Raw genomic sequence first — 26,908 nt, forward strand, 5'->3', positions numbered from 1 at the left:
TTAAGACTGGCATGCAGGGTTTTAGACTGGCATGCAGGGGTTTAGACTGGCGTGCAGGGATTAGACTGGCATGCAGGGTTTAAGACTGGCATGCAGGTATTAGACTGGCATGCAGGGTTTAAGACTGGCGTGCAGGGTTTAGACTGGCATGCAGGGTTTAGACTGGCATGCAGGGTTTTAGACTGGCATGCAGGTTTTAGACTGGCATGCAGGGTTTAGACTGGCATGCAGAGGTTTAGACTGGCATGGAGAGGTTTAGACTGGCATGCAGGGTTTAGACTGGCATGCAGGATTTAGACTGGCGTGCAGAGGTTTAGACTGGCGTGCAGGGTTTAGACTGGCATGCCGAGTTTAGACTGGCATGCAGGGTTTAGACTGGCATGCAGGGTTTAGACTGGCATGCAGAGGTTTAGACTGGCATGCACGGTTTAAGACTGGCATGGAGAGTTTAAGACTGGCATGGAGAGTTTAAGACTGGCATGCAGGGTTTAGACTGGCATGCAGGGTTTAGACTGGCATGCAGGGTTTAGACTGGCGTGCCGGGTTTTGTTTTTTTTTTTTTTTGGAGGTGTTTAGATTTTTGGGGGGCTTTTTTTGTTGGTTTTTTTTTTCTGGTTTTTTATTGTTTGCTAATGAAGGCAATAAAATAAATTAGCCCAGGTCTTTTAATGTTAAATAAATGTATTTTACAGCTGCCTGGGAAAAAAAAAAAAAAAAAACCAAAAACCAAACAAAACCACAAGGCAGATATAGACTGAACAATTTTGTGACATGCAGAGTGACACTTAGATTTTTTTTTGTTATTTAGGGGTTTTTTTGGGTTTTGGGATGTTTTTCATGGGTTTTTTTTTTTGTTTGGTTGATTGGTGTTTTTTTGGGGGGTTTGGGAGGTTTTTTTTTTGTGTTGGGGTTTAGATTTTTGGGGTTTTTTTGGGCATTTTTGTTGGTTTTTGGGCTTTTTTGTTTTGTTATTTTGGGGCTTTTTTTGGGGTTTTGGGATGTTTTTCATGGTTTTTTTGTTTGATTGATTGGGAGGTTTTGGGGGCTTTTTTTCTGAGGGGTTTTTAGGTATTTTGGGGGGCTTTTGGATGTTTTTGGTTTTTTTGGGGTATTTTTGGGGTTTCTGGTGGGTTTTTTTTTTGTTTTGGTTTTTGTTTTGTTTTTTGGTTGGTTTTTGTGGGGTTTTTATGTGTTTTTGGGTTTCTTTTGGTTTTGTTTGGTTTTTTGTGGGGGTTTTTTTTGTTTGTTTTGGTTGGGTTGGGATTAAATATGTAGCGATGGTATTTTGTGTTTGGACTCAGATGTTTATTAATTTTTATCTATATTGCACTCTTACAAGCTGTGAGTTCTACAGCATTTCATTAACAAGTTATAAAATGGCTCAGAATCTCTCTACAAGGTCTTTTAAGGAAAAACTATCTAATTAAGTGACACTTGAATTATTTTTGCTTTTAACTTAATAACTAATTACTTGTGTAATTAGTTGTAATGTGGACTTTTCTGTTCAATTATATAATACTGCTGAAATTCGTGAAGGACTAGTCACAACCTTAAAAGTTCTATATTAGCTTTATATTATTATATTTTAAAATATATTACTGTATATTAAAACTAATATATTACTATATTTTAAAACTTTAAACTCTCAGTTTAAACTAAGACTTTAAAATTAAAAACTCAGAACTAAAACTTTAAAACTCTCAGTTTTTTACTATGAGATATTACACACTTTTATTTGAACTACACACTTATAATCTCACTGTTATCAATTAATTTTGGAAACCTTTTCTACAGCTTGAGGTCAAATGTAGTGTTCTCTTGAGTGTCTGTGTCTTTCAACAGAGAAAATCTAAAATTCTCAGCACGCAGGGTTCCAACACCCCAGGATGTGCAAAACCTCCCATTTCTGCTGGAGCTTGGCTGGCTGGTTGGTGTCTTGGTTTGAAAAGACAGGAGTCTGCTGAGGAAGGCAGGAGCCTCCCTTGGCATGGAAAATGCAAACCCCCTCCCTCTGAATTGTTGTCATTTTGAAATTAAGGGGCTCTCAGGCAAAGATATGGGAGCAGGAATAACAGTTCTTTATTAGCGAAGAAAATAAAAATAAAATAAAATGCAGTGATACAAACCAACACTGCCAGAGTGAGAACATGCCCTGAGAACACCCTGTGGGTCAGGGAGGTGGCAGCAGTGCCATTCCATGGGGGCTCAGCCCTCCTGCAGTGCCAGCTGTGCTTCTGCTGGAGCAGGACCCTGGACAAGGCTGCAGTTTTCCTCTGAAGCTCCAGGGCTGCTGGAGATGGGCCTGGGCTCCTCTGGGAATGCAGTGGGGCAGAAAGCTGCTCCTCTGGGAATGCAGTGGGGCAGAAAGCTGCTCCTCTGGGAATGCAGTGGGGCAGAAAGCTGCTCCTCTGGGAACGCAGTGGGGCAGAAAGCTGCTCCTCTGGGAGTGCAGTGGGGCAGAAAGCTGCTCCTGTGGGAGTGCAGTGGGGCAGAAAGCTGCTCCTCTGGGAATGCAGTGGGGCAGAAAGCTGCTCCTCTGGGAATGCAGTGGGGCAGAAAGCTGCTCCTCTGGGAATGCAGTGGGGCAGAAAGCTGCTCCTCTGGGAATGCAGTGGGGCAGAAAGCTGCTCCTCTGGGAACGCAGTGGGCAAAGGCTGCTGTGGTGTCCCGAAATCTCAGATTGTATCCAGGTAGGAATGCTTGGCTCCTCCCCCTGGGCAGAGCATCTCCCCATGGGATGATGGAATTTTATCAGGTGCAGGGGACACCCAATGGCCCATTAACAGAAGATAATTAATAATTAATGGCCCATGAACAGAAGGTATCTCCTGGAGGGAGGATTGGTTGTGGAAGAGATAAAGAAAACTGCCCAATGAACAGCAGATACCTGCCCCAGCTCTATCAGATGGCAATAGAATACACACCCCAGCCACATCTTGTAACCCAGCAGGCTGGGGCAGCCTGGGGGAATACAGCAGCACAGATAATTGCTCACAGCTCAAATCCACGCTGCTCTTCTCATTTGGCCCCTGGTTGTGAGAGTTGTGTTTGCTGTGTGCAGAGGAGCCCAGCCCACGAGGAATGGCTGGCTTTGCTCCCGGGGTGGATGCACGAGCACTGCCTGACTGCCCGTGTCCCTCTGCATTTCCACCAGCCCTGTCACATTCCCACAGCTCTTTCCCAGCAGCACAGGCAGCCCCAGCCCAGATGGGCTACCAGCAGCACGCAGGGGGCCACTGTCAGCAAAGGCAGAGGGGCCAGGGGGAGTGTGAGGGTGACCCAGGGCTGCAGAGCACTGGGGAAGCTGGGAGGAGAGATGCTGATGGAGGGACTGAGCTCCCACTTTTTGCCCTGATGTTTCCTGTGGCAGGCACTGCTTTTAATCCTCAGCCTTTTTTGCTCCATGGTGCAGCTCCTCTGCCTGTTCAGGGTGGGAGCTGCCTGCTGGACTCAGCTGGCATTCCTGGGAAGAGAAGGAGCTGAGAGCTGCTCGTGCTGCAGCTGTGCTCCAGCTCTGGGGCCATCCCCTAAGGGGATGGCACAGGTTGTCCAGAGAAGCTGTGGCTGCCCCTGCTTCCCTGGAAGTGTCCCAGGCCAGGCTGGGCAGTTCCCAGCACTTCACAAAACCCCTCTTGTTGCTTTTCTCTTGGTCCAAATGCTGGAGCATTTCCCAGCTCGCTAGCCCAGGCTCTCCAGAGCACCTGGCAGGTGTTTTTCTGCAGAGTTTATCCTTTGAGCATTTCCCTGCTGCCTCTGTGTGCTGTGATCCATCTGCTGGGTCTGGAGCAGCCCTTCTGGCATGGGAACACCTACCAGCAAATGTGGGATGGCTTGTTTTGCTGTCATCTTGGGATTTTGGGGACCAGTGTCAGGAGGCATAAAACATCCAGGCTTCTTCTGGCACTTCACAGCTGCTCTTCTGACTTTCACAGTGTTCAGGGCCACTTTTTGGTGGGTTAAAACACTGTTGGCCTGGAGACCATTAAGAAAAACCTTAATACTCCATCTGTAAGTCCCAAAGGCCTTCTCAGCCCTCGTGTTACTAAAATTTCCCACAGAACTTTTGTGGAAGTGTTATTTTAAGCCAGCACTTGTGTTAAGCTGTCTCTGCCTCACTGAGAATAATTTGGATTCATTTGGTGGCCTGGGAAGGAACGTGGGTGAGCAGTTAACAAGCCTTTTCCCTGCCACTCTTCTGAGGTGTCTGACTGTCCCCATTTGTGCCTCCCTCCCCTGTTTCTGCCCCCCAGACTCGGGGCTGGTGGTCCCCAGCGTGTCCTACGAGCTGCACAAGAAGCTGCTGGCGGTGGCCGAGAAGCACGGGCTGACCCTGGAGAGGAGGCTGGAGATGACAGGGGTGTGTGCCAGCCAGATGGCCCTGAGCCTCCTGGGGGGGCCCAACAGGTACAGCTGGGGCCTCTGGGGGGAGGGAAGGGGCTGACAGGGCCCTCTCAGCTCCCTGCTGCCACTTTTGGCTCTTGGCTCACACACAAAGCACAGCTGAGATTTTCCTTCCCCCTCACTGGGGGTTGTCTGGGGAGCTGAGCTTTGCACGGGTGCTGCCTGAGGTGGATGGAGCCACTGCAGAATGTGTGATGAGCTCCTTTCTGCACAGAAAGGAGCCTTCCCTTTGCTGATGTGGCACATTACAATTTCAGCCTGTCAATAAAATTTCAATGTGTCACAGCTTCACTGTCAATAAAAGCAGCCCATGAAGACAATGCTGTGTGGATTTTTGCAAGGCTAACTCAGCTTTTCAGGCATGTGCAGCTCACCTGAGCACATCCTGCTCTTTGCAGCAGCTTTGGAGTGCACTCAGTCCCTTTTGCTGACTCCTGAAGAGCTCTGCTTCCGTGGCTGTTGCTGTGGGCAGGAACTGCACCTGTGTTTTTGTGCTGTTGATAGCTGCTCCAGATTATTTGCTTTCAAAAAGAAAGGTAACCCTTCAGTCTCCATCAGCTTATTCAGGAGCTCTTTGTCAGGACCTGATCTCTTATTCAGGAGCTCTTTACCAGGACCTGATCTCTTATTCAGGAGCTCTTTGTCAGGACCTGATCTCTTATTCTGGAGCTCTTTGTCAGGACCTGATCTCTTATTCAGGAGCTCTTTGTCAGGACCTGCTCTCTTATTCAGGAGCTCTTTACCAAGACCTGCTCACTTTATGGAGAGCACTGACTGATGGCACACAGGCAGCTGAAATTCCTGCTGCAAGCCCTGATGCCTTCCAGGCCAAATTAACTTTATTGTGCAGTTGATGAAGCTTAGGGTGTAGGGATCATTTTTCTTCTTTTTTAGTTGTGACTTCTCTGATGGGGAAGCTCACCTCAAATTTTTAGCTTTCTCCTGCAATCCTTGGGACCTTGTGCTCTCAGCTGTGGGTGCAGAGAAGGGGAAGAGAAGGCTGGAGCAACCTTCAGGTATCTGAAGGGGCCTATGAGGAAGCCAGAGAGGGTTCGTCAGGAGCTTAAAGAGGGGAAATTTTGGTCAAATATGTGGAAGAAATTCTTCCCTGTGAGGGTGCTGAGGCCCTGGCACAACTGTGGCTGCTCCATCCCTGGGAGTGTCCGTGGCCAGGTTGGACAGAACTTGGAGCAACCTGGGGTAGTGGAAGGTGTCCCTGCTCACGAGGATGACCTTTAGGGTCCCTTCCACCCAAACAAGTCTGAGCTTCTCTGAACATGCAGGCAGAGCAGCATCAGCACCACAAAAGGATGTGGGTTGCTTTGGAGAGCGGTGGCAGATTTGCAGAACACCTGGCAATTTGCATCTTACTGATTTTTTTTTTTTTTTTTAAAGTTTTTTTTTCTCATGCAGGAAGAAGGTAGGAGACTTTGGGGTTTGCTCACGGTCCCTTTTTTTTTTTGCCTCTGTTTCAGACTGAACCCCAAGAACGTGCACCAGCGGCCCACGGTGGCGCTGCTCTGCGGCCCCCACGTGAAGGGTGCTCAGGGCATCAGCTGCGGCCGGCACCTCTCCAACCACGACGTCCACGTCATCCTCTTCCTCCCCAACTTCGTCAAGATGCTGGAGTCCATCACCAACGAGCTCAACCTGTTCAGCAAGACACAAGGCCAGCAGGTGTCCAGCGTCAAAGGTGAGTGGCCAAGCAGGGCTGGCTTCTCCTGGGGGAGCAGGGTGGCTTCTCTAGGGCTGGCTTCTCCTGGGGGAGCAGGCTGGCTTCTCCTGGGGGAGCAGGGTGGCTTCTCTAGGGCTGGCTTCTCCAGGGGGAGCAGGGTGGCTTCTCTAGGGCTGGCTTCTTCTGGGAGAGAAGGGTGGCTTCTCTAGGGCTGGCTTCTCCTGGGGGAGCAGGCTGGCTTCTCCTGGGGGAGCAGGGTGGCTTCTCTAGGGCTGGCTTCTCCAGGGGGAGCAGCGTGGCTTCTCCTGGGGGAGCAGGGTGGCTTCTCTAGGGCTGGCTTCTCCAGGGGGAGCAGGGTGGCTTCTCTAGGGCTGGCTTCTTCTGGGAGAGAAGGGTGGCTTCTCTAGGGCTGGCTTCTTCTGGGGGAGCAGGGTGGCTTCTCCTGGGGGAGCAGGGTGACTCCTCTAGGGCTGGCTTCTCCTGAGAGAGCAGGACTGGCTTCTCCTGAGGGAGCAGGGTAGCTTCTCTAGGGCTGGCTTCTCCTGAGGGAGCAGGGTAGCTTCTCTAGGGCTGGCTTCTCTAGGGCTGACTTCTTCTGGGGGAGCAGGGCTGGCTTCTCCTGGGGGGGCAGGGCTGGCTTCTCCAGGACTGACTTCTCCAGGGGGAGCAGGGCTGGCTTCTGCCCGCTGCCCTGGCACCATCTAGTGGCACTGCCACGCCTGGGTGGCTGCCCAGAGGCTGCAGGGACAGCAGGCACTCAGAGCCTCACAGAGGAGTGCTTGTGCTGCCACAGATGTTTCGGGTGGGAACAGATCAGGAAGAGCTGCTGTATGGAAGTGTTCTGGTAGGATAAGGGGCTGCCTTGTTCAGCATGTTGGAGCTGGGAGGGAATGAGTGTCCAGCTGCTGCTGCAAAGCAGGAGCCAGCTCTGCTGAGCCACTTGCAGCAGCTGTCAGGATTCCCATCTCGGTATTCCCTAGAATAAACAGCTCCTGGGAAAGTGCTGGCTTCTGCTTAGCACTTCACCAGTTGTTTTCCAAGCTGCTTCATTTGAATTTCTGGGGAGAAACAAAGCTGGGAGTTAGGGCTGTGCTGTGCTGACAGAGCTACTTGCCTATTATAAAATATTGTGAAAGGTTGGAACAGGCTTTCCAGAGCAGCTGTGGCTGCCCCTGGATCCCTGGAAGTGTCCAAGGCCAGGCTGGTTGGGGCTTGAAGCACTCTGGGATATGGAAGGTGTCACTGCCCGTGGCAGGGGGTGGGATGAGATGAACTCTAAGGTCCCTTCCAACCCAAACCATTCCATGATTTTGCACAAAGGACTTTGTGATCCAGCAGGTGAGGGGAATGCAGCAGGTGAGGGGAATGCAGCAGCTGAGAGCGACAGAGCTCTGTGGGGCAGGCAGCAGTGCAGCACAGTTGGTGTGTTCCAAAAGCCAGCCTTATTTTCACCTTGTGGAATAGAAAATGGTCCTTTCTGATGGACAGAGAGAGCCCCACTGCTCCCCTGGGCTGCCTGCACTGGCGAGTCAGTGGCACTGGGGCTGCTCACGAGCTGGTCACTGGGTGAGGTTTTGTACCTGCCAGGCTGGGGATGTTCCCAGAGCGCTGGAGAGCTGTTCAGGATGGGTCTGTGTGGGGGAAGGATGGCAGTAACAGCAGGTGAGGCCAGGCTGTGCAGCGAGAGCGGAAGCCAAACCCCAAATCTGCTGGTGGTGCCGCTGGTTCTCAGCCGTGTGTGTGTGTGTTTCTTCCAGACCTCCCAGACACCCCGGTTGACTTAGTGATCAACTGCCTGGATTGTCACGAGAATGCCTTCCTGAGAGACCAGCCTTGGTACAAAGCAGTGGTGGACTGGGCCAACCAGAACCGTGCCCCCGTGCTGAGCATAGACCCCCCCATCAGCGAGATGGAGCTGGGCATCGACGCCAAGTGGTCGCTGGCCCTGGGGCTGCCGCTGCCGCTGGGCGAGCGCGCGGGCCGCGTCTACCTCTGTGACATTGGCATTCCCCAGAAGGTCTTTCAGGAGGTGGGCATCAACTACCACTCGCCCTTTGGCTGCAAGTTTGTCATCCCCCTGCACTCCACTTAGAGCCCCTGCAGCCCCTGGCTGCGAAGGGAGAGAGGAGGAGCTCTGTGAAAGCCAAGCTGTGCGCTGGATCCCGGCTGGTCGACTCCGGTGACGCCTTAAGGGAAAAAAAAAAAGAAAGGATGTGAAGTTCTGGAGGGTTCGCCTTCTGGAAGAAACGCTGTGTATTTAAAAAGAAAAAAATTGAATAATCGTAAAATGAAATGGAAAAAAAACCACCCAACAAACAAACAAAACAAAAAAAAAAAAAGGAGGAGGAAGAGGAAGTGAATTGTTCCCGCAAAGCCGTTTTCATTCTCTCGTGCTGTGGGATGAAGGAGCGTGCAGGACCATGGTGTCTGTCCCCTGCTGCTGCCCAGCCCCGGCTGGCACATGGTACAAATAAGGGTGGTTTGGAGCTTTGAGATGTTTCGGGTCCTTCTGGTTGAGTATTCCCAGCAAGGACATCCTGGTGGGAACAGCACCCCTGGATTGTGTAGAAATCCCTTGAGTGGAGGGAAAATCTCATTTGGTTCCCGTGTTGCTTTTGACTGCCCCATCCCTGTTTTGTGTTCCAGAAGGCAGCTGTAGCTCCCTCTCCTTCCCAGCCCGTCCTGCCCCTCACGGAGAGGGTTCCCTGTTTGGAGAGCCTGTGTCAGGAGCCAGAGGCTCCCACATGCTCTGGGAGCACTGATGTCCTTGCTCAGCTAGGCCTTACTGCTTATGTACTGTTGGCTTTTCTTTGTTCACTTTGTGGCCAAAGCCCAGCTCTGTGGGGTGGAGGCCTGGTATGGAAAAGAACTTCTCCAGCATCCTCCTGGGGTTTGGGGTTGTTTTCTTCTGTTCTTTCTCTGTGCTGGCCCAGCGAGTGGCTGCTCCAGGGCTGGGGGAGTGGGGCAGGGCAGGGCAGGGTTGCTCTGGGGTTGTTGGGTGCTGTGTGGTGCAGGTGATGTTTGAGGTAAGCTCCCCTGTCCTTCCAGCATCCCTGCTACATTTGGTATGGTTTGGGAAGTAGCTCACTTCTGGGATCTGTTCATTCCCATTGGAATCAAAGCCTGTGTATGGGGTGGGCTTGGCCTGAGGAGGGGTTTGGCTCCTGTCTGCTGGCAGGAGAGGCCGTGGTGGGAGCTGCTGTGCTCCTGGAGGGCTGTGCCAGAGATCCTGGGCGGGATTTCCATCAGAAGTCTGCTCTGCTCTGCCGTCCCGTGCCTGGCCAGAAAGGTTGAGTTATCCTTTCCTGTGTTCCTTTCGTTGGCCTGGGTGCAGTGCCCGGAGCAGGGACGAGCTGAGGGGCCACCAGCTCGCTGGCCTTGGCAATCAGCTTGGGCACCCACCCAGCCAGGGAGCTGCTCCTCGGGAGGAGCTGGGGGTGTGGGCAGTGCTGGGAGCTCTGCTGCTCCTCTCACTCCTCACCCATGCCCAGGGCCCCTGCAGGCTGCTCCACCTGGCCCAGCCCTGCTCTGGCACCGGGGAGAGCTCCGGGCGCTGCCCCTGTCCCGGGCAGCCGCATCCTCTGGGAGGCTGAAGCACAGGGACCAGTCCAGGGTGGGACCAACCCCACAAACCCGCTTGTGCCCCGAGCTGGGGCTTTAGTCAGGCACTCATCTTTCCTTTCCTCTGTTAGAACAAAGGCCAGGGCTGTCAAAGGAGGAGGGAAGAGCCTTCCCTGCATGGAAGGAAGCGAGTACTGGGTCGAGCCTGGCAGTGTGGAGGGCCCAGGAGGCTGCTGAGCCCCGGCTCACCCCGAGGTCTGGCCCCCTGCACGTTGCCATATCTACCTCAGCAGGACCAGGGGCTGTGCCCTGGCTGGCTGCAGCCCTGGTTCCCCTCAGCTGCTCTCGGACACTGCTGGCCAGGGGGCTCTGCCCTCCATCCTGGGCACCTGTGCCCCACGGTTCAGCCCCAGCTGCGGTGGCACCGACCGGGCCGTGCTTCTGACTGGGACAGGACGGCAGTGTGGTGGTTATTCACAACACAAACACAAGCTTTCCCTCTGCCTTTCTTTGTTTTTTGGCTGTTTCACCCGGGAGCAGCAGCGGGTTAAAAAGGTTCTTGCTGTAGTCAGTGTTAGCTTTAGTCCCCTTTACTTTCACTCTCTTTGCTCAAGACACTCAGCAGGAGACTTGCTGTTTCAATTTCTGCTTTCTGCAGGTTTTTCCTGCCCTTTCTGGGTTTGGCTGTTGAACTGTAGCTTGTACACACGGAGCAGGAACAGGGCAGGGATCGTCCAGGGTGCAGCTGCCCTGCCTGGAAGGCACTGGGGCAGGTGATGGTGTTTTTGCAGGGATGGAGCTCTGGGAAGCACCAAGGCCCCGGTTGTTGCCAGCCTTGAAACGCTTCCCCACGTCGAACTAAAAAAAAATAAAGTGTTGCACAACAGGAGGGTTCAGCCACGGTGTAGGGAACGGGATTCCCACTCCCAAATCCGTGCAGGGTTCAGGGCACAGCAGGCAGCGTGGGGCTGTGCTCACTGCCTGATAGATTTGGGTATTTGGCTGTTCTTCCCCTCACTGCAGATGTTTCTTGGCTTCACTCACCTGGAACGTGAGGTAGCAGCTCTTGTGGAGCACTCAGAGACCCAGAACGGGCTCTGGGTGTCCTCATCACCAGCACCACGGTGCCAGAGTTAATTCCGAGAAGGGAGCGCTGTTGTAGCTGTGTTTGGGATAGTTCTACCCCCACCTGCCCCCGCAGCACAGCAGCTGCCCCTGGGTGCTGCTCTGGGCCCGCTGTGGTGACAGGTGACAATCACTGCGCCCTGGCACTGCTTGGTGACCCCACTTGTGACCTGATGTTTGTAACGACCAATTCCTGCCACTGCGGGGGACCACGCCCTGAAATAAAGTGCAACTCTTCATGTGTGCTATTGTGTGCAGATGTTTATTTGTCTGCTCTCCTTCTAGAACCTTCTGCTGCCAGGCCAGACACCGGGCCACTCCCCCTCACTGATTCCAGGTGATTTTTCACCATCTCCCTCTTCCTCTGCAGAAGAGGCAACGCAACCCTACACCCACCTACCAGGGAAGTATCAAACAATAAGAAACACTTTATTTTAACTTTACAACATATAAATAGACAAATCTGTGCTTTCCAAGGGAGCTTTCCTTCCCCTCTCCTCCCAGGGTCCTTGTGGCAGTGCCCCAGCCTCTGTGGACTCGGGGAGGGGAGCGAGGCTGAGCTGCAGAGGCCGACAAGATCCATCCCGAGGGGCCCATCCCAAGGGATCCGTCCCGTGGGGTCCATCCCGAGGGATCCCGGCCGTCATCTGCTCAGGTCCCGGCTGGCGCCGCGCCCGCACAGCATCCGCTCCTCTGCCGAGAGCCCGGCAAAGAAGGGGTGCAGGAGGGCCTCCGAGAACGTGATCCGCTGCGAGGGGTCGAATTCCAGCATCCTCCTCATCAGGTCAAAGAGCTGCGCGTGCTCCAGCGAGTCGTGCAGCATGTACGTCTGAAAGGGACAGGGACACGGGCTCAGCCCCTGCCTGGGCCAGGGCAGCCTCCCACCCCAAACACAGCATCCCCCAGGGCAGCCTCCCACCCCAAACACAGCATCCCCCAGGGCAGCCTCCCACCCCAAACACAGCATCCCCCAGGGCTGTGTCCCACCCCAAACACAGCATCCCCCAGGGCAGCCTCCCACCCCAAACACAGCATCCCCCAGGGCTGTGTCCCACCCCAAACACAGCATCCCCCAGGGCTGTGTCCCACCCCAAACACAGCATCCCCCAGGGCAGCCTCCCACCCCAAACACAGCATCCCCCAGGGCTGTGTCCCACCCCAAACACAGCATCCCCCAGGGCTGTGTCCCACCCCAAACACAGCATCCCCCAGGGCTGCTTCCCACCCCAAACACAGCATCCCCCAGGGCTGTGTCCCACCCCAAACACAGCATCCCCCAGGGCTGTGTCCCACCCCAAACACAGCATCCCCCACTGCTCAGATATCCGGAAGGACTCAGGAACCATTGGGCCAGGGCAGCCTCCCATCCCAAACAGCATTCCGCCCTTTCCCTAATCCCCATCCTGCCCTAGGCAGACCAGGATCACTGCAGATGGGAGCTGGGGCTCCCTGCCAAGCAGTTACAATGGGAATTCCACCTGAGCCCCAGGCCCTGACCCAGGGAAGGGAGGGAATCAGCACCTACCCGCAGGGGCTTGCAGTTCTCCTGGACGTATCTGCCATCGGACGTGTTCTCATCCCACACCAGGTTGCCATTGTGGAAATATTTTTGCTTCCTGCACGGGGAAGGTGAGGATCAGGCAGGATCTCTCCCTCCCATCCAGGTGATGGTGCCTGGGCTGACTCAGGACCGGGCTCTTACCGAGTTTTGTGGACCATGTGAGATGGGAGCGGCCCCAGGATTTTTTCCATCATGACAAGATGCTCACGGTTCTCATGGGTCTGCAAAGGAGCAGAGCAGTGGTGGGTTAGTCAGAGCTCAGGGAACGATGACAAAAGGTCTGTCACCTCTGCAAGGGAGAAAGGATTCCACCAATCTTTTCATGTTTTGCTTTTCCCTTTCTTCAGAGAATTGAAATCACCTAAATCCAGAAATGATCCAAACTCTGTCCTTCCAGCAAGGCACTCCTCACACCAGCCCTTTTCCAGGGCTCATTTTCACACTCTGCTTCTCATTTTCAGTGCCTGATGTTTGTTTCCCTCCCCTTCACCTAAGTCTGAGCCCTTTTGGACACGAAGGGTTTTCAGGAAACAAGAATCCTACCTGGAAGAGCGTGAAGCCACGGTAATACTCAAACAGAATACAGCCAGTGCTCCAGACATCGCATGGCTGTGCCCAGCCCAGCTCTGCAAAGAAAACCAAATTAACTCCGTGCTCCCAACAAACCCACCACATTTCTCCTTGGTGAAACCACAGGGATTCCACTCAGACCTAGAAATTATCTGCCCAAGAGCTGGAGCGTTCCCAGGCTGGTTTTCCAACCTGGGGCCCACCCCGAGACTCCCCAGAAGGTGCAGTCCTCACCCAGAATCACTTCTGGGGGCCGGTAGTGCCGGGTGGCCACGATGGTGGTGTGGTGCTCGTGGTCGAAGGTGGCGCTGCCGAAGTCGGCCACGCGGATGCTCGTGTTCCGGATGGATTTCTGCTCACAGCTCTGCAGGAAAAGCACAGGGACAGGCTCTGAGAGGAGCCCCAAAGTGCTGCTCTGCCCCTCCTCACAGGGATGGATTGTGGAGCTCTGAGGAGCTCCAGGAGTGCTGCTCTGCCCCTCCTCACAGGGATGGATTGTGGAGCTCTGAGGAGCCCCAAAGTGCTGCTCTGCCCCTCCTCACAGGGATGGATTGTGGAGCTCTGAGGAGCCCCAAAGTGCTGCTCTGCCCCTCCTCACAGGGATGGATTGTGGAGCTCTGAGGAGCCCCAAAGTGCTGCTCTGCCCCTGCTCACAGGGATGGATTGTGGAGCTCTGAGGAGCCCCAAAGTGCTGCTCTGCACCTCCTCACAGGGATGGAACTCCAAGGTCTGGACATCCCAGAGCAGTGTTACAGGAAATCCCTGCACACTCCAGGCAGCCTTAAGGCTTTTGGAAGGCACAGCAGGAAGGAGAGCCCTGCCTTCCAGTTTGTTCCCACTTCCCAGGCTCTGAAGGCCTGGACAGAGCAGGGAAGGTCCAATTTCTGCAAAGAGGGATAAAGGCAGCCTATTCCTGCTGCAGCCAGGGCTCCCTGGGACACAACCCACCTTGTTCTCGTTGTACAGAGTGTCAAAATCCGAGTTGACAAACAGGATGTTTTCTGGCTTGAGGTCAGTGTGAGTCAGCTGGTTGTCGTGTAGAACTGCGCAGAGGGAGGAGGGAAAAAACCTCTCTGAGAACCAGAGAGAAGCACGGGCACCGCTCTGCCCAGCCCAGTGCCAGCACAGCTGCCCCCAGCCCGTCTGGGGTCACTCACATCTCAGGGCGTGGCACAGCTGGTAGGCCATGTGCCGGATCTGCGGCAGGGGGTAGGGCTGGAAGTTGTTCTCCTTCAGGAACTCGAAGGTGTTCTTGCCCAGGAGCTCAAAGGCAATGCACATGTGGCCGTGGAAGTTGAACCAGTCCGACATGAGGACGCACAGGCTGTGCAGGGAGAGAGAGGCAGGGCTTAACCACCTTTAAGGATGCTCAGGACGGCTGTTCTGGTGTTCTGGCCACTTGAGGAGTGGCTGGGGAGCAGAGCTCCGTGCCAGCTGGCTCAGGAGCACAGCAACCCAGGGAGATGCTTCCTGCTTTGCTCAGCCACCTTTGGAGGGAGCTGCCCAGTTCCTGTGGGACAAGGCAGTAGAGGAATGGGGGCAGCTTCCCCTCGCCCCACCCTCAGCCCCGCGTTGCTTTGTGTGCCAGGAGGTGGCACTGGGAACTTACAACTTGTTCTCCTTGTCCTTCTCCTTGATTTTCTTCAGGACGTTGATCTCCAGCCTGGCAGCCTCTCGGTACTTGCCAACGTTCTTTATGATTTTCAGTGCCACCTGGGATTTGCCTCTGGAAGGGAGGAGACAGAAGGACGGAGTCAGAGAGAGAACCTGCGTGCTCAGCCCACGGGGAGAGGCACATCCCACTCCTCCAGGCAGCCTTTGTTCTAACCCAGCTCTGCCAGCCCTCCGTGCTGCTTGGGCACTGCCCATTAGTGAGAGGTCACTGCTGGCTGTCACACAGCAGCCCCTCAGCTCTCTGGCACTCCAGGGCCACCTCCCCTCTCTCCAGCCAGGAGAGCCCTGCAGCAAACTGACCCCAGGGCTCGGGGCCAGACAAGAGGTCACAAGGGCACAGGGGTCAAATGTAACCACGGGGGAGGTTAAAGGGGACAGTGGAGAGGTGCCCTGGCAGATTAGGAGGTCACAGGGGCCACCCCTCAGCAGGAACTCACTGCAGCACAACCTTCCATGGCTGGGGCTGGCGCTGGGAGGGCCAGGCCTGGGTATCAGGGAAAAGCTGGAGATCAGGGAAAAGCTCTTCCCCTGAGCACTGCCCAGGCTCCTCAGGGAATGGGCACAGCCCCGAGGCTGCCAGAGCTCCAGGACAACGCTCTCAGGGATGCACAGGGTGGGATTGCTGGGGTGTCGTGCAGGGCCAGGAGCTGCACTTGGATGATTGGTGTGGGTCCCTTCCAGCTCAGGATATTCCTCTATTCTATTCTATTCTGTTCTATTCTATTCTATGAATAGATTTTTCTAGAATATTAGAATATTCTTAGAATTTTCAAATATTCTATTCTAGAACATTAGAATATTCTAAGAATATGGTATTTAAATTCTAATATTCTAGAATAGAATAGAAGATTAGAATATTCTATTCTAAGAATGGAATAGACTAGAATGGACTGGATGAGAGGGAGAGGGAGAGGGAGAGGGAGAAGGAGAGGAGAAGGAGAGGAGAGGAGAGGAGGGGAGGGGAGGGGAGGGGAGAGGAGAGGAGAGGAGAGGAGAGGAGAGGAGAGGAGAGGAGAGGAGAGGAGAGGAGAGGAGAGGAGAGGAGAGGAGAGGAGAGGAGAGGAGAGGAGAGGAGAGGAGAGGAGAGGAGAGGAGAGGAGAGGAGAGGAGAGGAGAGGAGAGGAGAGGAGAGGAGAGGAGAGGAGAGGAGAGGAGAGGAGAGGAGAGGAGAGGAGAGGAGAGGAGAGGAGAGGAGAGGAGAGGAGAGGAGAGGAGAGGAGAGGAGAGGAGAGGAGAGGAGAGGAGAGGAGAGGAGAGGAGAGGAGAGGAGAGGAGAGGAGAGGAGAGGAGAGGAGAGGAGAGGAGAGGAGAGGAGAGGAGAGGAGAGGAGAGGAGAGGAGAGGAGAGGAGAGGAGAGGAGAGAAGAGAAGAGAAGAGAGAGAAGAGAAGAGAAGAGAGAGAAGAGAAGAGAAGAGAAGAGAAGAGAAGAGAAGAGAAGAGAAGAGAAGAGAAGAGAAGAGAGAGAAGAGAAGAGAAGAGAAGAGAAGAGAAGAGAAGAGAGAGAAGAGAAGAGAAGAGAGAGAAGAGAAGAGAAGAGAAGAGAAGAGAGAAGAGTGCTTCCCTTAACACACCAGCCTGTAAATTCTGGAGGGGGCTGAGGTTTGAGCTAGGCCCTTTCCCCTGGCTCTGAGGAAGGCAGTGACACATGGAAGGTGACACCCTCGGTCCCGTGGAGCACAGGGGGAACTGCCATGCCTGGTGATGCTGGAGGGACAGGAGCCCACCTGGCGTGGTCCACGCACTCCACCACTTTTCCAAAAGTGCCTTCGCCGAGGCTGCCCACGATCTCATCTAGGAGAGAGAACAGGAGCGGGTGTGAGCCTGGGGGGCTCGGGCAGAGCTGGGCTCCTGCCACTTCACACCAACAAAAGGTCAGAGCAAACAAAACAACCGTCTCTCACTGCTACACTCTTTAAAAGTCAGGCGCTGCCTCAGGCAAGTTACTGGTCAGTAAATAAAACACTAGAGACCCCTCCAGGAGAGGAAGAGAGATCTGGGCTAACCCGGGGGTAAAAGTAGAGGTAAAGTTTTACGAAAGGTGGCTGTACATCGCTCTTGAAGCCAATCGCCGATCCTGCACACCAGGTGACCTTCCTTGTCATCTTCCACGCTCCTGCTGCGCTTACTGCTCTGTTGGCTTCTCTGCACTCACCGCCCCCCGGGGCCATCAGAGCGGTCATTCAAAGGTTGCAGAGACGACGGGGCCGCCGGTGGGTGGATTTTCCAGATCCCAGCATTTCATAAGGCACACAGCATATATAACGATAGGGATATTGCAAGGGACACGTCAAGACACAAAACTAACTTCAAAACAGAAAAGTCATCAACAGCTACAGGTACGGCAAGAACACTTCGCTCATTAGCTACAGCCTCTGGGGCAGGGAAATGCCTCTTCCAGGATGGGGAGCTGCAGGAGGAATCCTCTGTTCCCCACGGAGGACGCTGCCAGAGGCACGGGAGAAGGAGGCCTTGGCCAGCAGAACGTCACCTCTGGGCCGGCAAGCGCGGCGAGCGCTCCGTTTGGACAGGCTGCCCAGTAGAAGCCACAGTAGCAGTTTTTTTTTTTCCCCCCTCCGTGCATCCTGCTCTTTGTGCCTCGGGAAATGCAGCTCCAGCTGCCCAGAGCTGTGTCCTGCCCTGGCTGGGAACCAGCCCTTCCCCTCCTGAAGGGAAACTTTCTGCCACGCCGATCCTAAATCCGCGCGCCCAGCTGGCTGCTCGCAGACCCGCTGGGGCGCATCGGCCTTTTTGAAACTGGGAGAGCTTTAGGAACGGGACAGGTAAAGTGATCCCCAGGGAACACTTCAGGCAAGGTCTGAGGTGATACTCACACCCTGCTACTGGCAAGCTTCTACTGGAAAACCAGCCCAAGGTTCCTGCAAGGACCTGGGGTCCACAAAGCGAGCTGTCCTAATTCCTCACCTCGTTCTAGTCTGCTTTCAAAATAGTTACAATCCCTGCAGCCAAAGGAATTCACGGAAACCTTGACATTTCCATGCCTGAGCTTCTAGCAGGCTTCTCTTCTGTGCCACTCGCCCCCCCCAGCAGGTCCAAAATAATGAGCTAAGATCAAAACTCCCCGAAAAATCAGAGGAGAAGGTGGGAGGAGAGCTGGGACAGCTGTGAGGTGTCTGTTGGAGGACCGAGCTCCTGCCAGACCTCACAGCGTCACCACCGCACACCCCCTGCGCTTCCAGCGCAGCCCTGGCTCCCTCAACGCCCAAATTCCAAAGTCGGCTGGAGAGGAATCAAAAGGAGGAGCTGAGAAGTTCCCAGCCCTGCAGATTGTCCAGCTGCCGGGATCAGAGCCCATCTCTCAGCTGCGGTAGCATTTCGGGTGGGAGGGGAGTGCTCCTTACAGGAGGGAAGAGCTGAAGTGCTCGGTCTGACACCTCTCACCACTTCCAGGGCATGCCTGGGACCAGCCCCCTCCCCCCTCCCAGCTCCAGACATTCCCAGTTAATCCCTGGAAGGAATGCTACACTTCAGGGTGAAGTGTGCAAGAAGCTGAAATCCAAGTGGGAAGGGGGAAGAGGACACACGTGTACCCTCGGAAGGTGGGACTCTCTCTGAGAGCTGACAGGGCGTAAAAACAGCTCCGGAGAGCCGGGCTGACCGATCCCACCTGGAAGGGGATCCAGGCACGAAGCCAAACCGAGGAATGCTGAGCACCAAACCCCCCCAGAAGCAGCAGCAGCCACAGGCAGAAGCGAATCCCTGGCCACGGATAAAGCGGAGCCGTACGGATCCCTGGGAGCAGGGCTGGCCCCGGGCCGAGGCTCTCCCTCGTCAGCATCACGTGAGTGCCACTGGAAGCTCTCCCTGATCCCTTTCCCGGCCCTAAAGAACGCGGCTTAGTTCCCTCACGGATTAAGGCAAACCCCAACAGCGACGAACTCTCCCCGCTGAGCACGACACAGATGGGGGGGGGGGACTCCACAACAAACACAGAAACGGGGTGCGAGGTACTCACCCAGAGCGCTCGGAGCTGGAAGGAGGCAAGAACAGTTAAACCCTGAGCTCGCTGTGGATGCTACTCACCGAGGAGGCACTGCTACAAGACCTGCTCCTGCGTCTGCGGCAGTGCTGCTGGTATCTCCTGGGCCGGTGCTGCTCCCTGCCGCGGGAGCGCCGCCAGTTGCGCGGGCGTGCCGGGTAATAATCCTCGCCGAAGGACGGGCTGCGCTCCTCGAACCTGTAGGCATCGCTGTCCCGCCGGCATCGGCGCTGGTAAGGCATCCTCTCGTGGCTGCGGCACACAGACAGCGCCCTTAAAGCCTGGCAGCACCAAGCTGGCAATGCTGGAACAGTCCCGCTGAGAGGCCGAGTCGTGGAATGGCAGTATCGGGACTCGGGAACCCCGAGGGACGCCCCAGCCACCCCACCCTGTCTCCTGGGCAGCCTGTTAATTCACTCTCTGGAGAAAAGCACCTTTTCCTAACGTCCACCCCAACGCCCCTGACACGGCTCCCTGCTGTCCCGCTGGGTCCTGTCACCGCTCACCACGGAGAAATCCTCCTGCTCCCACTCCCTGTGCCAGGAGCTTCAAATCTTTCTGCACCCCAAACTCCGACCAGCAAGGAGAAGTTCTGGAGAGAAAGCAGTGAGGCAATCCCACATTTTAAGGTGTTGGGGGAAAACAACCCTCTGAGAGCTCCAGCTGGGCTGCCTGCCTTGCTGTGGACCCATCCCTGAAGTGTCCAAGGCCAGGTTGGACACTGGGGCTTGGAGCACCCTGGGACAGTGGCAGGTGTCCCTGCCTGTGGCAGGGGGTGGCACTGGATGAGCTTTAAGGTCCCTTCCGACCCCTCAACTCTCCACAATTCCTGAGGTGTCACCTGAGCCACCTCACACAGGTGTTTGTCACCGTTCCTCCTCCCTCAGAGAGGTGTCTCATTAGTTCTTAACCAAACGAGGAGCAGCAGCAGGGCTCTGGTTGTCACCCCAGGGGGACAGGAGGTCCCAGGGCACCAAGCCCTTGGCGTGTGCACACACAGAGCAGCTCCACGGATCATCAGCAAGAGGCAGAGGGAAAATCTGCCCCCAAGCTCCTGCCCCTGGTGCAACAGCCTCCCAGGACACAAAGGCCAAACTGTGCATCAGGAGGGGCCAGCACCAAGCTCAGTTGTGTGGGCACTGACACACAGGTGACACACACGAGGTTTTGGGTACGCTGACGAGAGCAGCTCTCCCTGATTCTGCCCCCAAAACATGAGTGCCGTCCCCACCAGATTTCACTGAAGGCTTGCTTCACACCCCCTTGAGAAAGGAGCTGTGCTTTAGGTAGAAGATGTTGCAGTCTGAAATAAAAGCAGCGCTTTGGCTCCCCAGAGATAACCCCGGGCACGCTCCGGGCCAGGTCGATGCCGTCACCCAGCAATGGCTTCGCCAGCCAAGACCTTCAGCCTGGAAATGGGAATTTCTGCCGTTTGCACCTCCCTGCCCTGTCAACAACCAGCTCCGCTGCTGGCAGCTTCATGGGGCACTTGGGGGGCATCCCAGAGTGGGGCAAAAATTCCAGACTGTGCCAGGGCAGCCGTGGCTCTGGGTCACTGCTGAAGTACCCAGAACACAACCCCACCGCTCTGTCCAGCATCGGCCCAGACACTCCCTGGTGTGCTTTGGGGGGACCCAGGAAGCAGAAATAATGACCTGAAGGACTCAGGTCTCCTCAAAGAGGCTGGGACAGAAGAGACAAGGCTGTTTTCACCCAACAAAAGCCTGCTTTCATCCAAATCTGTTCCAAATTACCCATCAGTTGGAAACAAAAAAGGAAAAGCCCGTTGTGTGCACCAGCTCTATTTCACAATCCACCTCCTTCAAGTAAACAAAAGCCAGGCTGGGGAGAGAAATTAATCTGGAGAGCATTTCAGGAATTTAAAGATGAGCTCAGCTCCTGCCTTGGCTGCACCTGCCCAGTCCAACCAGTGGAACCACAGCAGCCCCAGCAGCACCAGCCCACTGCGGCCTCTGTTCCAGAGCCCTCCTCTCATCCCAGGCCTCGTCCTGCTCCCAGCTCCTAATTGTCCCTGTGGAACCGCTGGACAGAGAGAGGAGCAAAGCTAAAATCCCGAAGCAAAGCAGGAGAGATCAGTTAGCAGTCGTATCCTTGAGCTGGGATCCTTTCCGAGGCAAGGGAGGAGCGTGGTCGCTTTAAATCTGATTTTAATCCTGTCAGAGAGAAGCCGGGCTGTCAGGAAAGCCTTTAATGCCTCGGCAGCATGGAAACGTGATTCCAGGGCAGGCTGCTCCCTCCTTAGTGATTCCAGGGCAGGCTGCTCCCTCCTTAACGCCACAGCCCCGGCTCCGGGAAGAACTTCAGCGCGGCAGGAAAGCACACACACACACACACACACACACAGGTAAACCCTTCCCTTCCATCCCCGGGATTTAAAGCTGGTCCGCAGCCGGGAGCCGAGCTCAGCTCGGGGGTTTTAGGGGCAGCTCAGCTCAGTGGTTTTAGGGGCAGCGCTCTTGGCGGTTTTAGGGGCAGCTCAGCAGGGCGGTTTTAGGGGCAGTGCTCTCGGGGGTTTTAGGGGCAGCGCTCTCGGGGGTTTTAGGGGCAGATCAGCACAGGGGTTTTAGGGGCAGCTCAGCACGGTGGTTTTAGGGGCAGCACTCTCGGCGGTTTTAGGGGCAGCTCAGCAGGGCGGTTTTGGGGGCAGCTCAGCTCAGTGGTTTTAGGGGCAGCGCTCTCGGGGGTTTTAGGGGCAGATCAGCACAGGGGTTTTAGGGGCAGCGCTCTCGGGGGTTTTAGGGGCAGCTCAGCTCGGCAGTTTCAGGGGCAGCGCTCTCACCTCCTGGAGCGCGATCTCCGGGAGAGGTCCCTGCGGGGCGGGTACCTCAGCCTGCCCTCGTACTCCCTGCTCCGCGACCGCCGCCGCTTCCAGCGGTGCCCCAGCTCGCCGTCCTGCTCCGGGGACCGCAACCTCCTGCAGTGATGCATCTGCGAGGAGACAGCACGGGGGGGGGCTCAGGGCCGCGGCCCCGAGCGCCTCCGGAGCGCCGGGAGCCGGCGCGGCCCGGCCGGGGCTGGGCGCTGCCGGAGCGCGGTGCCCGCGGGGCCGGGGCGTTGCGGGGCCGTTACCCGTCCCGCGCCCGCCGCCCTCGCCCCGTGCCCGCCCTGTCCCCTTGAGCGTCCCCTCCGAGAGCGCCCCGGCCTCACCGCCGCCACTGCGGCCGCGCTCGGCGGGTGCGGCCCGGCCCGGCCCGGCCCGGCCCCTGCGGCCCCGCAGCGCCGCCGCTTCCGCTTCCCGGCCGGGGTTAAACCCGCCCCGCCGGGCCGGGCCGGGCTGCACCCGCCTCGGAGCCACGGCGGGGGCGGCACCGGGCGGGACCCGGCCCGGGGGGCGGCACGGGGTTCTACTGCGGCTGGCAGGAGCGGGAGAGGGGCCGCGCTCTGCGTGCTCGCAGTCCGCCTCAGCCGGTCCTTCATCGCCGCCGCCATCCTCAGCCTCGGCACGGCTTCCTCCCCGTGGGACTGCTCACCGTGCTCATCCTCACCATGGCAATCTTCACCATGGTCATCCTCACCTCAGCACGGCTTCCTCACCATGGCCATCCTCACCATGGTCATCCTCACCATGGCCATCCTCACCTCAGCACGGCTTCCTCACCATGGCCATCCTCACCTCAGCACGGCTTCCTCACCATGGTCATCCTCACCATGGTCATCCTCACCATGGCCATCCTCATCTCAGCACGGCTTCCTCACCATGGTCATCCTCACCATGGCCATCCTCACGAGAGGAGCCATGGTCATCCTCACCATGGCAATCTTCACCATGGCCATCCTCATCTCAGCACGGCTTCCTCACCATGGCCATCCTCACCATGGCAATCTTCACCATGGCCATCTTCACCTCAGCACAGCTTCCTCACCCTGATCATCCTCACCATGGCAATCTTCACCATGGCCATCTTCACCTCAGCACGGCTTCCTCACCCTGATCATCCTCACCATGGCAATCTTCACCATGGCCATCTTCACCTCAGCACGGCTTCCTCACCATGGTCATCCTCACCATGGTCATCCATCACCACCACTGTCCTCACCCTCAGCATGGCTTCCTCCCTGGGGGACTCCTCACCTTGATCATCTTCACCACGGCCATCCTCACCCTCAGTACCTTCCTCCCCATGCTCTGACTCACCGTGGTGGTCAGGGCCATCCTCACCACAGCCTTCCTCTCCATGGCCATCCTCACCGTCCACACAGCCTTCCTCACCAGGGTGTTCCTCCTCACAGTCTTCCTCACCGTGACCTTCCTCACCAGAGTCTCCCTTCACCATGGCCAGCCTCTCCCTCAGCATGGTCTTCTTCCCTTCTTCACCTGCCTCACCGTGGTCTTCCTCATCACACCTTATCTCACTGCAGGCCTTCCTCACCACAGGGCCTTCCTCGCCATGGTCATCCTCACCATGGTGACCTTCACCATGATGACCCCCACAGTGACAACCCTGGCCACGGCCTTCCTCCCCGTGGTGACCCTCCCATGGTCTTCGCTGTGGTGGCCCATGGACAGGAGAGAGAGCTCCACACACGTGGTCATTCCCAACCCCTTTATTTATTTATCGAGCACTCATTAGGGCCCACAATCAATTAAAAATGCCCATGGACTCCTTTATCACCAGGTGGGCTGGAAGGGGCAGGAGATGCCGCCACCGTGGTGGCCACGGGGACGCCAGCTGGGTGCTTGTCCCACCTGGCTCCTCCACACAGGAGATGCCACCACCGTGGTGGCCACGGGGACGCCAGCTGGGTGCTTGTCCCACCTGGCTCCTCCACAGCTAAAATTCCAGTGCAGAGAGTGGATGGAGCAGACAAAGCTCCTCTTCTCCCCCTGCGGCTGGGGCCACCTCAGATGGGCTCAGTCCCCTCCGGAGCCCTTTGGGATGGGCTTGTGCCGACCTGCAGTGATCTCCAGCCCTGGAGATGGAGGCCATCCCCTCCATCCCCGTGGTGTGTGGGTGCCGCCTCCCCTCCGCACAGCTCAGAGACCCCCTTGGCTCCCTCGGAGTCCTGGGCCAGGATCACGGTGCGGGCAGGATGCGGTGCCAGCGCTCCGACTCCAGCGGTGCCCGGATGCACATGTCCCTCCAGTGTGGCACCCCGGCCCCGGGGGCGCCTGGCCCCACCTGGACACGGCCCAGCACCGAGCCGCGGCCGCGGAGCCGAGCCTGGGCCAGCACAGGGACACGGCTGGTGGCCTTCCCTTCTCCCGAGAGGAGCCGTCCCACCCCAGAAACCTCCCGAGGGCGGTGGGAATCGGCTCCTGCCGGGGCTGAGCCCGCCGGGTGCAGAGCTCAGGTCACCTCCTGAGCCAGGTCACCTCCTGAGCCGTGGTCACCTCACCTGCATGACCACGAACTCCAAGGCCAGCTCCTGCTGCTGGATGTCCCCGGCGGGGATGGTGAAGAGGAAGGGCGTGTTCCACACGGGGTTGTAGCCGCTGACAGACTTGGTCTCCTTGGTGTCGATGATGTGGCCGTCGTGGTGGAGGTGGGCGATGACGTAGTGGCCTGGAAATGGGGACAGAGCCCTGGAGAGAGGGGGACACACCGGCGAGGGAGGCTGGCAGCTCCCAGGTGGTGCCTGGGGGGCTGCAGGACCCCTGTGGGGCTCTCTGGAGCTGTGGGGAGAGCACAGAGCTCCTGAGGTTTCACCTGCCCCTCCCTTCTGGAGAGCAGGGACCTCCAAAGTGCTCAGCTCACATCCCAAAGAGCAGGGACAGCCAGAGGTGACAACGACCAGCAGGACAGAAAGCCACATGCTAATTTTGGACCATAAATAAATGTCTTTCAAGCACTTTGGGGCCGTATTGGAGATACCTAGATCTGTATTACGCTCCCAGTGCTCATTTTCATCCAGTGATAGAATCACAGAGTGGTTTGGGTTGGAAGGAGCCCCAGAGATCATCTCGTTCCAACCCTCCCCTGTGCTTGGAAGAGAGAAGTTCGAGAGGGAATAAGAGAATCTGCCAAGTAAAAGGAGGGGAAGCCTTTCCCGGTGCCCACCTGGGCACGTCCCTGTCCCCGTGCCCTACCTGGGGTGCCCGGCACGAGGGAGAGCCGGCCCAGGGCCTCTGCCCTGCGCAGCAGCACCTTGATGCGCCCGGCCGGAGCCTGGTGCTGCAGCAGCAGCAGGAGCTGGCCCAGGGGCCGAGAGGGCGAGGAGAGCACGCTGCAGCTCAGGCTGGGAGCACTGCGGTGCTGGAACGGGAGGAGAGAGCAGGGGACACTGTGAAACCTCCTCTGACCTCATTGTGTCCTTCCAGCTCCGACCTCATCCAGCCCTTCCAGCTCTGACCTCATTGTGTCCTTCCAGCTCCGACCTCATCCAGCCCTTCCAGCTCCGACCTCATTGTGTCCTTCCAGCTCTGACCTCATCGTGTCCTTCCAGCTCCGACCTCATCCATACCTTCAACCTCCAACCTCATCATGTCCTTCCAGCTCTGACCTCATCCAGCCCTTCCAGCTCTGACCTCATTGTGTCCTTCCAGCTCTGACCTCATTGTGTCCTTCCAGCTCTGACCTCATTGTGTCCTTCCAGCTCTGACCTCATCGTGTCCTTCCAGCTCTGACCTCATCGTGTCCTTCCAGCTCTGACCTCATTGTGTCCTTCCAGCTCTGACCTCATCGTGTCCTTCCAGCTCTGACCTCATTGTGTCCTTCCAGCTCTGACCTCATCGTGTCCTTCCAGCTCCGACCTCACCCACCCCTTCAACCCCCAACCTCATCATGTCCTTCCACCTCCAACCTCATCCAGCCCTTCCACTTCCGACCTCGTCCAGCCCTTCCAGCTCCGACCTCACCCAGCCCTCCCAGCTCCATCCCTTCCAGCCCGGCGATGCTCCTCTCCCAGCAAGGTCCGGGATGGGCAGGAATGAGGCAGCCAGGTGGCTTTGGTGCCCACCAGTGCTGCAGGGATGCTGCCAGCTCTGTTTGCCCCTTCCACCCCAGCACCCCCTGAGGATCACGGATGAGGGAGGCGCTGCCACGGACACACCACGGGGCTCCTGGTGCTGCTTGCAGGAGGCTCTGCCTCCGCCTGTGGAGTTCCAGGGCTCTGAGATCAAGCAAAACTCAGCCCAAGCACTGAAGCCGCTGCCGTGCTGACCTTGCTGAGCTTGGTTTTGGTGCTCGCCAGCTCCCAGGAGTAGCTGGAGGGGGCGCGGGGGTCCCAGGAGGCCTCGGCGCAGGGGAACAGGACCTCGCCCACGAAGGAATCCTGGAGGCTCCGTGAGCTGGCGTAGACAGCAAAGCGCAGGGTGCAGCTGCCCAGCTCCTCCGGGCCGCACGGGCCGAACCGGCACCGGCGCGGCCCGCGGCGGCCGGGGCGGAGGCTCCTGCGGCTCACGGACGCGCGGCGGGACAGCGGCACCAGGGACACCTTGACGCGGGAGCCCTGGCGGCCCTGGGGCAGGTGCGACACGCCGAGGATGGTGACAGTGAGGGTGGCCTCGGGCAGGGAGTAGCAGAGGTCGCAGTGGAGCCGGGGACGCTGCCCGCAGCGCGGTGGGGAGCCCGGGGCGGCGGGGACCAGCGGGCTCCGCTCGTTGCGGAGGAGTTTGGTGCCGGCGATGGTGCAGCGGCGCTGCCACAGCCCCGCCAGCTGCGGGAGGAAGGGGAGGGCGGGCAGGGACGCTCTGCCGTGGGGCGAGCCCCCGCGGGGCGCCGGCGATGCCGGGGAAGTCTCCTTCGCCCGGGCACCCGGCGCCTCTCCCGTCAGCTCCTCGCCGTGCTGCTGGATGGGCACCGGCACCGTGGCCGCGGGCAGAGCCGCCCCCAGCTCCACTCGCTGCCGGCCCAGGGGGCGGCCCGGGCGCCGGCGGTGCCACCAGCACATGGCACAGCCCAGGAGGACGCCGAGGCAGAGGAGGGACAGCCCCGCGCCGAGGGAGACCTGCAGGCGCTCTGGAGAGAGAGAGACGGGCACCGTTAGCGGGCGGATCCCAGCGGGGCCGTGCCAGCGCGGCTCTCCCCGGCTCTGGGGCAGCTGGGACCAGCCGGTGCCCCCTCCCCGGGCTCCCTCCCCGCTCTTTGTAAGCCGGGATTGAGCTGGAACGTGCCGAGGGCAGCAGGTGGGACAGGAGCCGCGCTCGGTCAGCCTGACACGGGTTCGGGGCCGAAACAAAGCTGGCCTCACCCCGGGCGTGATAAGGGCCCTGGAAAGCGGGCAGTTATCAGCGCCGCTGCCAGGCTGACGCGGCTCGGGCGCGATCAGCCGGGCCTTGGTGGGGGCTCGCAGGGTGTGCCGGGGAGTGGGGGCACCTGCCAGGGGGGATTTGGGGTGCCCGGGCTGGATTCAAAGCGGCAGCGGCCCCTGAGGGCTGAGACAA

General features: G+C 57.3%; 3 protein-coding genes across 4 annotated transcripts in view; 1 reads left to right on the plus strand and 2 right to left on the minus strand.

The window, feature by feature from the left end:
* The window catches only part of EDC3 (enhancer of mRNA decapping 3), a 30,032-nt gene extending 19,022 nt beyond the window's left edge, over positions 1-11,010 (plus strand). For both annotated transcript variants that reach the window (XM_053954433.1, XM_053954434.1), the window contains exons 5-7: positions 4,251-4,404; positions 5,877-6,094; positions 7,834-11,010. In XM_053954433.1, coding sequence (XP_053810408.1) covers positions 4,251-4,404; positions 5,877-6,094; positions 7,834-8,168 — 707 coding nt within the window. In that variant the 3' untranslated portion in view covers positions 8,169-11,010. The remainder of the gene's footprint in view (positions 1-4,250; positions 4,405-5,876; positions 6,095-7,833) is intronic.
* Positions 11,011-11,170: 160 nt separating this feature from the next.
* CLK3 (CDC like kinase 3) lies at positions 11,171-21,817 on the minus strand. The gene is made up of 13 exons (XM_053954432.1): positions 21,733-21,817; positions 21,365-21,513; positions 18,609-18,816; positions 16,616-16,709; positions 16,292-16,358; positions 14,503-14,619; positions 14,051-14,217; positions 13,842-13,936; positions 13,128-13,257; positions 12,867-12,949; positions 12,465-12,544; positions 12,288-12,378; positions 11,171-11,591 (listed from the first exon to the last, which is right to left on the minus strand). Exons 2-13 carry the CDS (start codon positions 21,511-21,513, stop codon positions 11,406-11,408), a joined length of 1,467 nt encoding a protein of 488 aa, XP_053810407.1. The 5' UTR covers positions 21,733-21,817; the 3' UTR covers positions 11,171-11,405.
* Positions 21,818-23,600: 1,783 nt separating this feature from the next.
* On the minus strand, positions 23,601-26,415 carry LOC128794753 (synaptotagmin-5-like). The gene is made up of 4 exons (XM_053954951.1): positions 25,687-26,415; positions 24,614-24,779; positions 23,923-24,089; positions 23,601-23,747 (listed from the first exon to the last, which is right to left on the minus strand). The coding sequence occupies exons 1-4, from the start codon at positions 26,413-26,415 to the stop codon at positions 23,601-23,603; spliced, it is 1,209 nt and encodes a 402-aa protein (XP_053810926.1).
* Between the last annotated feature and the right edge of the window lie 493 nt (positions 26,416-26,908).

This window comes from Vidua chalybeata, chromosome 13, assembly GCF_026979565.1.
Source record: "Vidua chalybeata isolate OUT-0048 chromosome 13, bVidCha1 merged haplotype, whole genome shotgun sequence".
NCBI lineage: Eukaryota > Metazoa > Chordata > Aves > Passeriformes > Viduidae > Vidua > Vidua chalybeata.

Coding starts and splice junctions, on each gene's coding strand:
- LOC128794753 (XM_053954951.1), bottom strand. CDS start 26,415: ATGTGCTGGTGGCACCGCCGGCGCCCGGGCCGCCCCCTGGGCCGGCAG. Junction 24,780..25,686: donor CCAAAACCAAGCTCAGCAAG/GTCAGCACGGCA, acceptor CTCCCGTTCCAG/CACCGCAGTGCTCCCAGCCT. Junction 24,090..24,613: donor CCTCGTGCCGGGCACCCCAG/GTAGGGCACGGG, acceptor CCCCATTTCCAG/GCCACTACGTCATCGCCCAC.
- CLK3 (XM_053954432.1), bottom strand. CDS start 21,513: ATGCATCACTGCAGGAGGTTGCGGTCCCCGGAGCAGGACGGCGAGCTG. Junction 14,218..14,502: donor AAGGACAAGGAGAACAAGTT/GTAAGTTCCCAG, acceptor CTCCCTGCACAG/CCTGTGCGTCCTCATGTCGG. Junction 12,379..12,464: donor CACATGGTCCACAAAACTCG/GTAAGAGCCCGG, acceptor TTCCCCGTGCAG/GAAGCAAAAATATTTCCACA.